This window comes from Pipistrellus hanaki, assembly GCF_964339955.1.
Source record: "Pipistrellus hanaki genome assembly, chromosome: 2".
Taxonomy (NCBI): domain Eukaryota; kingdom Metazoa; phylum Chordata; class Mammalia; order Chiroptera; family Vespertilionidae; genus Pipistrellus; species Pipistrellus hanaki.
In genome coordinates, this window is record NC_140504.1 from 95,336,940 (window position 1) to 95,352,264 (window position 15,325).

Here is a 15,325-nt window from a genome sequence, read left to right on the forward strand (position 1 = left end):
CAGTATTAGTTTCATGGCTCTGCAGCATTTCCTTCTCTTGTAACAGCCAGATACTCTTTACAAAGCAGGGCTTTCCTTCTTGGGTGAGAACCTTCCTGGAGTAAGGCTTGCCTCAAGTTTCCATCCTCTAATCATGAAGATGGACTTGTGGCTTCTGAATTAATAACCATATGGTCCCTGTCACTTCTATAGTTTTATAGATAAATTTGTCAAAATTGGGGGCTTCTGAAGATAGCTTTTGCAAAAAGCTCCATTTCCTATAGAGTGACTTTTGATGGTTTCCCCTTTCCCTATGTGGGTCCTGTGGGAACAGGACTTGCTGTGTGGGAAATCCCAGATTCCAGTCTCCTGAGAGGAGTCAGGTTCTGCTTAACTTTGAAGGTGATCCACATCACAAGGCTGTCTTTCCCTAAGGCGGCCTAGATCTTTTTTTTTTTTTAATCCTCACCTGAGGGCATGCTTATTGATTTGAGAGAGAGAGAGAGAGAGAGAGAGAGAGAGAGAGAGAGAGAGGGAGGAAGAGGAAGAGAGAGAAAAGAAGAGAAGGGGAGTGAACCTAGATCAGTTGCCTTCTGACTGTGTCCTGTCTGGGGATGAACCTGAAAACTAGGTATGTGCCCTGCCAGTGAATACATCAGTCAGGGCAGCCTGCTCTGGTAAACACTTTGTGGGGAGTCTGGAGTCAGAGTATACTAGCAAGAAAAGATAATGGGGGAGGTGGTTCACCTTGGTGGGCTCTGCTCTATTTTGGGGCAGTGATGGGCAGCAGTCATTGAGGGAGTGACCCCAGATACTCCTAACTTTTTCAAGGCAAAATTATAGGGTGGCCTTATTTTTCCTGTAAACATTTTCTTCAAGACAATTCCAGATTTTCATTTTGACTTCTTTTCACCCTTATAAAAATGTTGAGGCACAATACTTACACTTAATACAGTTCTATTTTATTTAACAAACAGGTATGTAGATGGGCTGGGTCCTGTTCAAAGTGCTTTACATATATTGCGTTTTTTGACGTATTTTATAAACTTCGATATGAATCAAATGGGGTGTGGTAGGGGTATTTTGAAGCGTGACTTATCTAGTAGCCACTCCGTTTCCCCCAACGGGGAGAGGAGGAGAAATGGAATTGAGCTTCTCCGGAGGGCAAGGACGCCTACTACTTCCCCCAGCTGTCTACCCAGGCTAGATCTAGGGGCAGGGGGCTCCACCCTCGCCCAGATCCAGTCGTGGGAGGGCGAGTGGCTTTTTCCGGGTCACTGGCGCAGCCTCTTTACTCCCAGCCACCTGCTTGGGTTCCATCCCGGTTCCAGGCTCTCTGGAGGGCGTCAGGGACATTCCAATCCTCCCACCACCCGCGCGGATGTGGCGGGGGAGGGGACGACGACTGCTCTCCCATTCCAGCACCCGGCTTTGAGTACATTTCTTCTCCGTGTCTAGTGACCTGAGTCCCCGGAGACGAAACAGGATTGAAGAGTGGTCTGAAGGTTGTTTGTTTACAACGCGCCCGTTGGTGGAGCCGCATCCCTAACGAGAGACACTTTCTGGGCACCGTCTGCGCTGGGGCAGACAACTGAAAGCCAAACAACCCAGATGCCTCCTCGCCAGACCAAATATGGTCACAAGCAGCCTCCCGCGTGAAGGCCGGCCAGGGAGCCTCCGCGTGCCGGGGCGCACCCGGTCCCGCCCGCGGGCAGAGCCTGGCTCCGCGCGGCGGCCCGGAGCTCCGGGCCTCGGCACCGGGCGCTCAGGTAGGGCGCGGCGCCCGGACCCGCCCTTCCTCCGCCGGGGCCCCTCAACCGCGAGCCCTCCGCCGCCCCAGGCCTTGGTTTCGGTCCACCAGCCCTTGATTAAACAGGCCCGGGTCACTTTCCCTTTGATCCGCCCCAAGCCCGCGGTAAACTCAAAGGAATGCACTTCCAGAGCTCCTAGGGAGAGGTCCGCGCGATCAAGAGTGGGTGGGGGGCACCTTCTCCTCTTAGCCTGCAATGTACCCAACACACCCAAGGTTTTCTGGAGCCGGAGTGAGGGGGGGAAGAGGGGTAAAAGGAGGAGGGGGAGGGGGGAAAGAGGAGGAGGAGGAGGGGAGGAGGAAGAGGAGGAGAAGGAGAAGGAGGAGGAGGAGGAGGAGGAGGAAGGGGAGGGACAAGCGGGGGCAGGCAGGCTCAGGACTTGCAAGTCATGCATAATTCAACAGCTCAACTTTCGGGCCCGCCTCTTTCCTGGGAGTGGGAGTTTGCTCCAAACTTTGTTTATGGGACAGTCGGAGAGCCGCGGCGGCCGCGCTGTCTGCTTCTCCTCCTTCAAGAGCGCGAAGGCCGGAGGCCAGTTTGGGGGAATGTGAAGGCCGAAGCCCCTCGACTGCCAGGCACCGAGGCGGGTCCGGATTTGCCAGCTGGGCTCCGGCTCCAATCCGGCAAGATCGGAACGCACTCCGAGCGACCCAGGCCCGACGGCCGCCGCCGCACGCCCAGACTCGGCTTCGCCTCGCGCCCAGGTAGTGCCCGCTGGAGCGCGCCCCGCACCGCTCCCGGGTGCCCGGGACCTCGGGCTCCCGGGGTCCAGATGTGGAGTTGGCTGGGGCTGAGATTTCTTTGGGGGGATTCCTGCCCTGGAGAGCTGCGACCTGTTCTTTGCCACCCACACTTCAGCAACGTCCGGAGTGCAGCTACCTCCCCCTCTCCCCGCTCTTCCTTCTCTCAGTAACTTTTTTGGCTCCAAGAAAGTTGCATAATTCTGGCGGCCGGGAGGGACTCCTCCCCCAGGCGGCTGGTCTCCCGGCTGAGTGTCTGGGATCTCGAGGCGGACACCTATCTGTGTCTTTTTATTTTCTCTCCATTTTCTCCCGGTACCTCTTACTCCGACTTTAAGTAAAAGGCTGCTCTGACCCTTTTCCTTGTAGAAGATGAATCCGGCCTCGGCGCCCCATCCGCTCCCGCCGCCCGGGCAGCAAGTGATCCATGTCACGCCGGACCTAGACACGGACCTCGAAGCCCTCTTCAACTCGGTCATGAACCCCAAACCCAGCTCCTGGCGGAAGAAGATCCTGCCCGAGTCATTCTTCAAGGAGCCGGACTCCGGCTCGCACTCGCGCCAGTCCAGCACCGATTCTTCGGGCGGCCACCCCGGGCCCCGGCTGCCCGGCGGCGCCCAGCACGTCCGCTCGCACTCGTCGCCCGCGTCCCTGCAGCTGGGCGCCGGCGCGGGCGCCGCGATGAGCGCGGCGCAGCAGCACGCGCACCTCCGCCAGCAGTCCTACGACGTGACGGACGAGCTGCCGCTGCCCCCGGGCTGGGAGATGACCTTCACGCCCACGGGCCAGAGGTACTTCCTCAAGTAAGTCAGCCTGCTGCGGGGCAGGAGAAGGGGGCCGAGAGTCCCGATTCCGAGGTGCGCGGGCTTGTGAGGGTGTGTGTGATCTGATGGTGTGTCTTTCCAGGATTCTTTCCCAAATATCTGTGAAGCTAGCTGGAGAAAGGAGTGGATCCCTGGATATTGGAAGTGTAAGGAATCAGAAGCAGAGAGTCTGGTCATGGAAGGAAACTCTTAGAGACAGGAGACATTAAAGTAGTTTTGGGGGGATTCTCATGAAACTCTTAAAGTGACTTTGCCCTGAATCTGGAGTATTGATACAGACTTCTGCGCACAAACACTCACCCCATCCCTGCCCATTCTAAGTCAGATACCTCAGAGCCTGGACACCAAAAACATGTGAGAAAAGTTCTGAGACTGGAGAAGAGGGACTCTTGGACTCTTGGACTCTTGGTAGGGTAGGTCTACAGTCTCTGTTCTGGGGAAAAGCTGGAAAAGTGAACACTGCCTGGTAGGCCTTACCTCCCAGCTGGGTGATGTAATGACCACACAGCACAGTGATGTAATTAGCAACTGCTGATGAAGTAGTTGTGGGCTGGACAAATGCATTGTGTGGAAATTGGGTCAGGAGTTGTATTACGTCATACTTGGTAACTTAAAATACCATCGAATCAGGAGCCTATATTGTCATTTTTCCCTTCACGTTGTTCTGGCTTTCTGATGTAATGAATTTTAACATTAGATTCATGTTAGAGACTCTATAGGAAAATAGGTTCACAGACATAAAAAAAATGTTTCAATTGTGGTATCCTAAGATAATTATATTCCAGAGGTGGAACCAAGCTGGAACTTGAAAGGTAACTGGTGAGGTCTTAGAGGCTCAGGTTATATCCATGGCCTAGATGGAAGTTGTGCCAACTGGACCACTTGGTTCAGGAGTGCCTGCACCAGCTGGCTGTTCTCAGCCACGGAGAGAAACTTCTCTTCGAAGAACTTGCCTTTTGTTTACTTAAAGTCCATGTTTCTTTGATGGTGCAGCCTTTGTTTGAAAGTTGAAACATTAAATGCTATTTTAAAAATATAATCAATCCTTTCTTTGGTGTTAGTATTTGATACGTTGATTGCTATTTGAGGGCCCTAATAAAGAATATGCAATAATGTATGAGGTTTATTATAACCAACACTTTGACTCACACTGGTAACCAAGGATTTCTTTCCCATCCCAAAGCTGTTGACATCTTGTGCAAGGAGGAGGAGTTCTTTATTTTATTCCTGGGGTTGGTGCAATGCTGGGAACCACTTATCCTGGAACAGACTTGGTGGCCATTTTATCCCACCACTGTTTTTTCTCTCTCTGTTTTTAAGTGATAGTGTGGACATGTACTCAGTCCTATGAGTTTTAAATCGCTGGTGGAATTCAAGTGTGTGATGTAATAACATGGCATTTTCCTAAACATGATGTTGTTCTGAAGGATGACATTAGTTTCTGTAGTTAATAAAGGTCCAAAATAACTAGCCTCTTTTATTAATAGGTAAATGCAATTGTGAACATTTTATGGTGAATTTTTTAGAAATGGACTTAGTAAGAAATAAAATAGAAAAAGACATAATAATTTACAGTAATTGGGGAGATCATTTTTGGCCCAAATGATTTTTAAATTGTTTATGAATGTACACAGAAAAGTATATAAGAAATAAGAGCTGGGCTTACACATTACCTGAGGAAAGATAGGAAAAAAAAAAAAAAAAAAAGCCCTCAAATAAAAGCAAAACAAAATAATTCCCTTTTATACACATTTTGAATGATTGTAATAGATCAGAACTATCTTTGTGAAACGATGGTAATAGTGGAAGTTGGCCTGAGTTTAGAGAGAAAGTTGCCCTGATCCCTCTGCCCATCTCCCCAACTACAACCACTCCCCAACCCAAACAAAGGGAGTGGTTGTAGTTGGGGAGTGGTTGTAGTTGGGGAGATGTGTGTCTTCATTTTATTGGGTCCTCAGTGAAAATAACAGCTGAAAAAAACAGGTAGGAGGATAGCCTGATCTGATGCTATCCCTGGAAGTTTTTTGGCCACATAGCTAAAGGAATTAAAGAAATTAAGTCATCATGACTATTGTCTTTTTTATATATATATATGTATATATATATATTTTATTGATTTTTTTACAGAGAGGAAGGGAGAGAGATAGAGATCTAGAAACGTCGATGAGAGAGAAACATCGACCAGCTGCCTCTTGCACACCCCCTACCGGGGATGTGCCCGCAACCAAGGTACATGCCCTTGACCGGAATTGAACCTGGGACCTTTCAGTCCGCAGACCGATGTCCTACCACTGAGCCAAACTGGTTTTTGCATGACTATTGTCTTTTAAAAAATATGTATTTTATTGCTTTGGGAAAGGGAGAGAGATAGAAACATCATTGATGATAGAGAATTATTGATCAGCTGCCTTCTGCACGCCCCACACTAGGGACTGAGCCCGAAACTCAGGCTTGTGCCCTAACCAGGAATCAAATGCTCAATCACTGAGCCATGTAGGGCTTTTTTTTTTTTTTTAATATATTTTTATTGATTTTAGAAAAGAAGGGGGAAGGAGAGAGAGATAGAAATGTCAGTAAGAGAATCATTGATTGGTTGCCTCTGCACGTGCCCTGACTGGGAATCTAACTGTGACCTCCTGGTTGAAGCTCTACCACTGAGCCAAGCCAGCAGGGCATGACTATTGTCTTTTAACATTAGTAATCTGCCCAAAGTTCTCTGAGGTTCTTTTTCTTTCTTTCTTTTTTTAACTGAGGAAGGAAGAGGGAGAGAGATACATCCGCAGTGAGAGATCTGCAATCGAGGTACATGCCCAAGACTGAGAATCGAATCTGCAAGCCTTCAGTCTGAGAGCTGGCAACTCTAACCACTGAGCAAACTAGGCAGGGCTCTCTGAGTTTCTATTGGAACTTTAAGTTGAAGTGAGGTAAATATAAGATGATACACTTTGTTGCACAATCTCAAAAGGCACTGTATTCCAGTGGAATAAATAGAAGTGCAAAAAATGATGGCAACTGATCTTGATTTAATTTTTATAAAATCTGCTCCAACATTTGTGAAACAGGGCTAGCAGTAGAATCCTAGGTCAGGAGGCTAGGGTTTCATAAATCTGAAGTGAATAACTTTTTTTCTAAAAAAACTGAGTTCAGAAAAGGGTAGTTATTTGACTTTGGGAAAGTCATGTGGTCATTTAATGGTGGACCCTGGATTGGACCTCTAATCTGTTGCTCTCTGTGTACTGAGCACTTTTCCATTTTCCCCACCCACCTTTATCCCCACTCACTTCACCATGGAACAATGGAGCTTTATGGATAACAAAGCCTGGACATCTTAAGATACTTCAAGAGCTTTTTGTCCTTTTTTCAGGGAAGATTGTTCCTAGGTGTATGATGTAATCACTTTCTGGTAACCTCTTAAAGGGCACCTTTCCTGTGCTGTTCAGGCATTCCTTTAGGGAAGCATATAACCATAGAGGATCAAATGTTAAAACACATGGCCTCTGAAAATGACTGCATTGTGCTTGCTGTTCTCTAAAGATCATAAATCAGGCTGAGTGTGTGTGTAGGTATTGGGCTCTTTGCAACCTGGCACATCACTGACTTTGAATGTTGATCACATTAAAAAAAAATAAAAAAAATTTCTGGTTATAAATGGAATATATGTTTATTGTACACAAACCAGAAAGTAAAGATATAAAGAATGCTATAGCTTCAATAGAACTTTCAAATCTTGGAAAACATTTTTACTTGAGTAATCCTATATAATAAAAGCCTAATATTTCAAGTGTCCCATCATTTATTAGACCATTTGACCAGTCGCTATGATGTGAACTGACCACCAGAGAGCAGATGCTCCAACTGGTAGGTTAGCTTGCTGCTGGGGTTGGGTGGATCAGGACTGGGTGAGACTGTCCAGATATGCCCTGGAGCCTGCCCATGGTCCCTCCCCAGCCCTGATGATCACACACCGATGAGGTCCCTCAGCCTGGCCTGCGGGGATCGAGCCAAAACTGGCCCTCTCAGACATCCCCTGAGGGGTCCCAGATTGCAATAGGGTGCAGGCCAGGCCTAGGGACCCCACCGGTGCACGAATCTATGCATTGGGCTTCTAGTATTCTATAAGTAACTTTATCCTTACTTCTAAATATAATTCCAATTATAATATTTGCCCACCAGTCCCAATGTTTAGTAATAATTTTCATGGATTGCCTTTTTTGACATATGTGGTAAAAAATTATTTTTGTCAATGTGATCTATGCACTTGGCAACATATTCAATAGAACAGAAGGACTTTTGTTGAAAATAATGGTTTCCTTTACCTCCTTAAGCCTCTCAAAGAAAACCATTTAAATTTAAAAAAAAAATATATTGTATTGAGTTTTTACAGAGAGGAAGAGAGAGGGATAGAGCGTTAGAAACATTGATGAGAGAGAAACAATGATCAGTTGCCTCTTGCACACCTCCCGCTGGGGATGTGCCCACAACCAAGGTACATGCTCTTGACTGGAATTGAACCTGGGACCCTTCAGTCTGCAGGCCAACGTTCCATCCACTGAGCCAAACCATTTAATTTTTTAAAATTATTTTTTTATTTAATTCTTAGATTATTATCTTCTTTAATATGGGCTTACCACTCACTACTTTACGACTTACCAACTTTAACTCCTGATATGAAAGTGAGAATGTGGCTCTTTAAGCTATGCCTCTTTCAGATTTAACATTTATATTGTTTTTAGTTTGTTAGGACACCTTTCTTATATTTTTGGTCAACTTTTGACCGTATATCTTGACTTCCCATTTTGTAAGTCAAGGAGGTTTGGGTAACTACCAGTTATAGTAATTGCTTTTTGTCATAATAATAACATTCCAAGGCCCTGAATCCATAACCAATAAAGGTTTTGTGCTTTGCCCCAAAGTTGACCTTTTTATCCATAAATTATTCTTAAAGTTGAAAATCTGTAGGAAACGATTACATTATTATTATTCTATAAATATAGTTCATTGCCTGTGTATTAAGATTAGCTTTTAGACTTGCACATCGGGTCTGGGGTCAGAACTGGGTTAATCAAAAGAGGATATATCTAGCACCAAAGACAGATTCTTTTTCTCTCATCAGTTTTTTAAAATTGTGTCATCTTTATTTTTATTTATTTATTTATTTAATATATATATCTTTATTGATTCCAGATAGGAAGGGAGAGGGAGAGAGAGAGAGAGAGAGATAGAAACTCAACTAATGGGGATCGAGCAGGCAAGGAATTGAATGGTGACTTGGTTCAGGTGACCTAGATATTCAAATACTAAGCCACACTGGCCAGGCTGCCACTTTTTCCTTTCTTCATATTTGTACTTTGACTTCCTTAAACATTTTTTTCTGGTATTTCTAATTGTCTTTATATGTTTGTATATTATTTGCCTTTATTATGTTCTCAAAATTGTCTAGGCTCTTAGTGCCATCAATTCTATCAAGCCTTTTTTCCCTAAGCTTATGCCCAGATTCCTTTATCTTTCTGAATCATTCTGGATTCTGATTTCTGTATTGGCCTATGTCATTCTGGGACTTCTTTGTACTTCTCTCCATGGCTGAAAGTGCTGTTTCCCATGTCTTTCTCTTTTTTTGGTTTATGCCTTCATTTTGCTGGAGCGCATGCTTGAGTAACATCTTTTTTTTTTTTTTTTTTTTTTGAAGGGAGGGAGGGAAGAGAGATAGAGAGAGAGAAAGAAAGAAACAGAGAAAGAAACATTAATCTGAGACACATTGATTGGTTGCCTCCCACATGCGCCTTGACCAAGGTCAGGATGGAGCCTGCAACCGAGATACCTGCCCTTGACCAGAATTGAACCTGAGACCCTTTAGTCCACAGGCTGGTGCTCCATCCACTAAGCCAAAATGGCTAGGCTGAGGCTTTTTATCATTCAAAAAATACTGCCTGCTGCCTTAGTTTCTTTGTCTGTAAATTGAGGAGAGTAGTACCTATTTTGTGATGTTTTGGAAGATTAGATAACATTTGAAGTGGTTGGCACATAGTAGACTTTCAGTACAACTTTCTTCTTGCCTCCCCCTTGCCTCTCTCCCACACACATACTTTGTCTACCTGGCCAAAATCAGATGGCAGTAGGATAAACTGATTTTGACTCTGAATGACAACCTGGATCTGGGATTCAAATCCAGTTTTTAAAAATTAAAGTAAGGACTAAGAGTCACTTTCCCTGTTAAGGAATCTAAATAGGAATGCCCATCATGAGTGCCTTTTGCTTTGGCATCTTGGACAGAGAATACCCAACCCCTTCTGAGAGGCTGTACTTTTTTATTCTTTTGAATCTGGTTTGTAATTACAAGTTGGGCTAATTTCGTGTGGGATGGAGGGAAGGAAGATGGGATGGAGAAATGGAGAGTTGGAGAGAGGAGGTAATGGACATTTGTTGATTATCTGCTTTATGCCAGACAAGGCAGGGAGCTGAATCGGTGCTTCCCTGAGACAGCACCAGAATGAGCCATGAAGCACATTCCTAACATGTGTATAAAATCTTTTTTCCATAATCCTATGTGCTTTCCCATACATTTTTTTTCTTTTAACCTCATAGTGAACCTGTGAACAGGTACCTATTATTATCTCATTTACTATTGAGGAAATTGAGGCTCACTGAGGCCTAGGATCTCATAATAGGTGAGTGGCAGAGATGGGATTAGAATTGTAATTCTAAAATCTGTGCTCCTGCCCTTACATTGTGTTGCCTCATGCCAATTACATGCCCATAATAAGGCCCTGCAATTAGGTGTCCTTGGTGACCAGATAACTTCAGTCATAAATGAAGCATTAGAGTTTGTGTCTGAGCTCAGTCTGGGTGATCGAATTTGGAACTCTTGGTGCTGGAGAGGGAGAGATGAAATGAATAAACCAGACTTGGATAGTATACTTACAGTGGATTACTTTATTGGTATCTGGATCTGTTACACTGCTGAGGACTTGTTGAGAGCATTAATTAGATAATGCTGGTAAAGTGTATTCAAGGAGAAACAGAGCCAGGTTACTTCTTACTGCCTTTATGCCTGGCTAGCATGGCTCAAATGTGGAGTGTCGACCTATGAACCAGGAAGTCACAGTTCAATTCCTGGTCAGGGCACATGCCCAGGTTGCAGGCTTGATTCCCAGTATTGTGTGCAGGAGGCAACCGATCAGTGATTCTCTCTCCTCATTGATGTTTCTATGTCTCTCTCCCTCTCCATTCCTCTCTGAAATCAATACAAATATATTTATATTTCTTTTTAAATTGTCAGGGGTGGTATTAAAAAATTGCAAGAGAAACAAAAAATCATTGGAGTGGTAGATTTGGGGTCTAGGGCCATCTTAGTCATAGCTCAGTCACTGAAGGCTGGAGCTTATGTAACCGAAGTGTTTTTCTTGGATTATTTTCTTTAAAAATGAACTGACCCAATAATTGCTAAAATATTAACCAAGAATTCTCCATAAAATTCATCTCAAGAAATCTGCTTATGGCAAGTCTCAGGTCATATGGACATCCTGCAGCTTAACCTTTATCTGTGTGCTCTCTTTCCTAAGTTCTAGCTTTTACTTAACATTCCATGTAGGCATAACAGATAGTAAGTAGGAAGGGAAAAGATGTTCATCCTGTGTTGCTGTTAGATGAAGTGAGATCTGGATATATACTGAGTGGCCAGATTATTATGATCTCTGAACGCATAATAATATGGCCACTCAGTGTACTTCTCTTGAGTACCTGATTTATTTAATATCAAAGATACTATAAATTGTGCACCTGATCAGTTTTCTCCTTTGCACTGGCTGATAGAAAGCTCAGGGCAAATAGGTGGTTGATCTGCAACAAAAGCCTAGAATACTTTTGATACCTATTTGAGATACAAATACACTGAGTGGCCAGATTATTGTGTATTCAGAGATCATAATAATCTGGCCACTCAGTGTATATGCAATGCTTATTGCTGTGCCTGGCAGGTACAGTCTGTTGAAAATTTATTACTGTTACATTTCCAATTGAGATGGGTTGGGGACTGGATCTCCCAGGACCTTTCCTTTGTGGCGCCTAAAGAATCAATAGTGCCGAAACCGGTTTGGCTCAGTGGATACAGCGTCAGCCTGTGGACTGAAAGGTCCCAGGTTCGATTCCGATCAAGGGCATGTACCTGGGTTTCAGGCACATCCCCAGTAGGAGGTGTGCAAGAGGCAGCTGATTGATGATTCTCATCGATGTTTCTAACTCTCTATTCCTCTCCTTTCCTTTCGGTAAAAAATCAATAATAATAATAAAAAAGAATCAATAGCTGTTTCAGCATTTACAAGGAAAAGTCATTGAACTCCTGCTGTGTCCCTGTGTTGCAGTGTGACTAGTGGGGAGAAATGTGTGCCCCGTTTCTGGACCTCAGGCAGCTCACAGTCTAGCTAGGGAGACCAAGAGAACACTAGAAAAGCAGGCTAACTAGCTGCCTTCCGACTTATGTGGTGTTTGTTGCCTAGAACAGCTGCTCTTCCTGTGCTGGAAGCTCATGTGAGGTGTGCCATGATAAGGCAGTCCTTTCTATTTTGGCTGCAGGTCTGAAATTGGCAGCTGAACTGAACCAGTCTTTTCGTTTCTCCCATTGGCTCTGCTCCTTCTGGCCTCGGAAACTTGGCACAAGCCACCTGTGCCTAGAACATTATTTCCCTGCTTTTTGCCTGGTTAACTCCTACACTACCTTCAGGCACCAGCACAGATGCCGCCTGCCCATGCCGGAGGTCCTTCCTGACTCAGTCTCCTCCCTGGTACTGGTTTAGATGCTCCTGCTCTGTGCTCCCAGAGCCCTCTGTGTCTCCCCAGCCATAGTATTACTGCTTTATTACTATTTAATTATTTCTCTTTTTTTTCTACTCTAACCTCCATGAGGGCAAAAATGATGTTTGCTTTGCTTGTCATTATATAACCCGAGCACAGTGCCTGGCCACACAGGTAGGTGCTAGACAGTGAAAGAATCTTATCCTATTTTCTTTTAGCCATTTGCACTGCAAGCTGGCATCTTATAGGAATCTGCCATTTTTGGAAATGTAATTCCATCATGTCTATGTCCCTTGTGCTGAAGGCTTAGAAATGTAGCTCCACATATTACATGCAGTGGACAGGGTGATGGGTGAAAGGTGGATGGGTGTGCAGAGATGTCTCTAAAGGTGGTTGGACATAAATGGAACCTTGAAAAATGGAAAGAATGTGGGTAGGTGGACAAAGAGGTGTTCCAGAAAAGAGGGGATAGGAAGAGAAATGCAAAGGCAGAAATGCTAAGGATGTGTTTTCAGTTAGTTTTGCTTTTAAATATATTTTCATTGATTTCAGAGAGGAAGGGAGAGGGAGAGAGGGATAGAAACATCAATGATGAGAATCATCGATCAGTTACCTACTGGGGGTTGAGTCTGCAACCCAGGCATGTGCCTGACCGGAGTCAAAAGGTGACTTCCTGGTTCATAGATAGGTTGATGCTCAACCACTGAGCCACACCGGCAGTGCAAGGGTGTTGTTTTGAGGCCAGAAGAACATGGCCTGACCTGGTTGCTAGGTGATTGTGCATCCCATTGAGGTTCTAGAATAGGGGTGTCGAACTCAATCAGAGAAGGGGCCAAAATCTAAAATCCAGCCTAAATCGCGGGCCGAATGGTTTACTGAACAGTCATAAACTGACAATGTCATAAACTGACAGCGGAGTGCAGTGATGACAGCGCGGTGCGGGCCACATTGCAAGGCCTGGCGGGCTGGATTTGGCCCGCGGGCCTTGTGTTTGACACATGTGTTCTAGAACCTCAGGGTGTTCTGGGAAAAGAGCGAAAGGACTAGGAGAGGTGGGGTTCAATTCCATATCCTCAGGTGAGGATGAACAGCAACAATAAAAAACTAGCCCGGCTGCTTTGTCTCAGTGGTTGAGTGTTGATTTATGAACCAGGAGGTTACTGCTCTATTCCTGGTCAGGGCACATGCCTGGGTTGTGGGTTCGGTCCCCAATGAAGACTGTGCAGGAGGCAGCCTATCAATGAGTCTCTCTCATCATTGATGTTTTTCTCTTTCTCTCTTCCTCTCCCTTCCTTTCTGAAATCAATAGAAAACCTCAAACTGATCCCCTATTGATGGACATCTAGACTATTTTTAACTTTTTTTTAAATAAGAGAACATTTACTTATAAAATAATGGGCTTAGGAAACAAGTTATAGAGGTAAAGGAAGGGCCCTAGAAGTGAGAGAAGGCAAAGGGAAAGGGAAAGGCTCGGGCATGTTCTTAAGGGAGAGCCCTGACTTTCTCTTTTTAAGTATAAAAATAATATGTGCTCAACACTCCTGGAGGGAGGAAAATGGAAAATAAATTCTTCTGATGTTCCCTGGATGCCTATTTAGAGAGAACCATTGTTAACACTTTAGCCAGAGCTATTATTTGCACAAAGAGCAGTTCTCTGGCTCTTGTCTAATTATCTCTCTAGCTTATCTGTTATTCAATTTATCAATCATCTACTTGTTAGTCAATACATCTTCCCTTCTTTTTTTTTTTTTTTTAAATATATTTTATTGATTTTTTACAGAGAGGAAGAGAGAGATAGAGAGCCAGAAACATCGATGATAGAGAAACATCGATCAGTTGCCTCCTGCACACCCCCCACTGGGGATGTGCCCGCAACCAAGGTATATGCCCCTGACCGGAATCGAACCTGGGACCCTTCAGTCCGCAGACCGACGCTCTACCGATGAGCCAAACCGGTTTCGGCATGAGCCAAACCGGTTTCGGCCATCTACCCTTCTTATACAAGGGTGATACATGGTCTGGCAAATGCACTGGTCAGTTAGGTGGATGCTCAACTGAGCAGAACTAATGGCATACCAGCGTGAAGTAGCTGATGATATATCTCAGTGCAACTCAAAGTGTGGTCCATGGACGGACACCAGTGTGTGAATGTAACTGGTCCAAGACAAGCTAGATACAGAAGTTGAAGTGTTTAGGAACTTTTATAGCAAAATGACATTGTTGTGACACTTAAGCATATGATCAGTGGGACTGTCTTGTGGAACAAGGTAGTTTGGGTATGTCAAACTTTTTTTTGTTTTTACTCTTCACACGAGGATATTTTTCCATTGATTTTTTAGAGAGAGTGGAAAGGTGGGGGAGAGATAGTGAGAAACATCAATGAGAGAGAAACATGTCAATTGGTTGCCTCCAGCTTGTGTCCCACCGGGGCCAGAGATGGAGCTGCAACCAAGGTATGTGCCCTTGATGAGAATAGAATCGGGACCCTTCCGTCAGCAGGCTGATGCTCTATCCACTGAGCCAAACCTGCTAGGGCAGGTATGTCAAACTTTTGTGCTGAGTCTCATATGGCCCAAGCTACATACAAGCCGTCCCCAATAGGACCACGTTCTGCTCTTGACAGATTGAAAATAAAAATGACTGGTCCTTTACCACAGTTTGAGACTCACTGATCCGTCTGTTTCTCTTAATTCTATTTATCTATTTACTCCATCCATTCATCCATCCATCCATCCATCCATCCATCCATCCATCCATCCATCCAAACTTCCTTCCATCCATTCATCCATCCATCCATTTACCTACCTATCATTTTATTTGTCCATTTATCCTTATAACTAACTATCTTTTATGTATCAACCAATCCATTATATCTCTTACTTGACAAGGATCAATCCATGTCATATGTTGAGTAGTGAATCTCAATATGGAAACAAATTTTACAGCACAAAGATTATATATGATCTGTTTTCCAGAACATAATATATTTTGTTTTTGTGGCCCCTATATAACTCATTGTTTTAGAAATATGCTTTGACACACTTCAATTCTGAATACTGAAGACATGTAAATTCTTTTGTTTTCATGTAAATAATTTACCTGCAAGTTTTCTAACTACAGACTCGGTAAAGAATGGTGACTGGAGAAAAACAAACATGCTGGATTGTTTATTAAAAAAAAAAAT

General features: G+C 44.5%; 1 protein-coding gene across 2 annotated transcripts in view; it reads left to right on the forward strand.

The window, feature by feature from the left end:
- Positions 1-1,651: 1,651 nt before the first annotated feature.
- Positions 1,652-15,325, forward strand: part of WWTR1 (WW domain containing transcription regulator 1) — a 159,083-nt gene continuing 145,409 nt past the window's right edge. The window contains exons 1-2 of one of the 2 annotated variants that reach the window (XM_084875960.1): positions 1,652-1,748; positions 2,900-3,333. In XM_084875960.1, the coding sequence (XP_084732086.1) occupies positions 2,903-3,333 (431 nt within the window). In that variant the 5' untranslated portion in view covers positions 1,652-1,748; positions 2,900-2,902. Of the gene's footprint in view, positions 1,749-2,176; positions 2,495-2,899; positions 3,334-15,325 lie in introns of those variants that run through there. The other variant, XM_084875959.1, reaches the window with a different exon arrangement.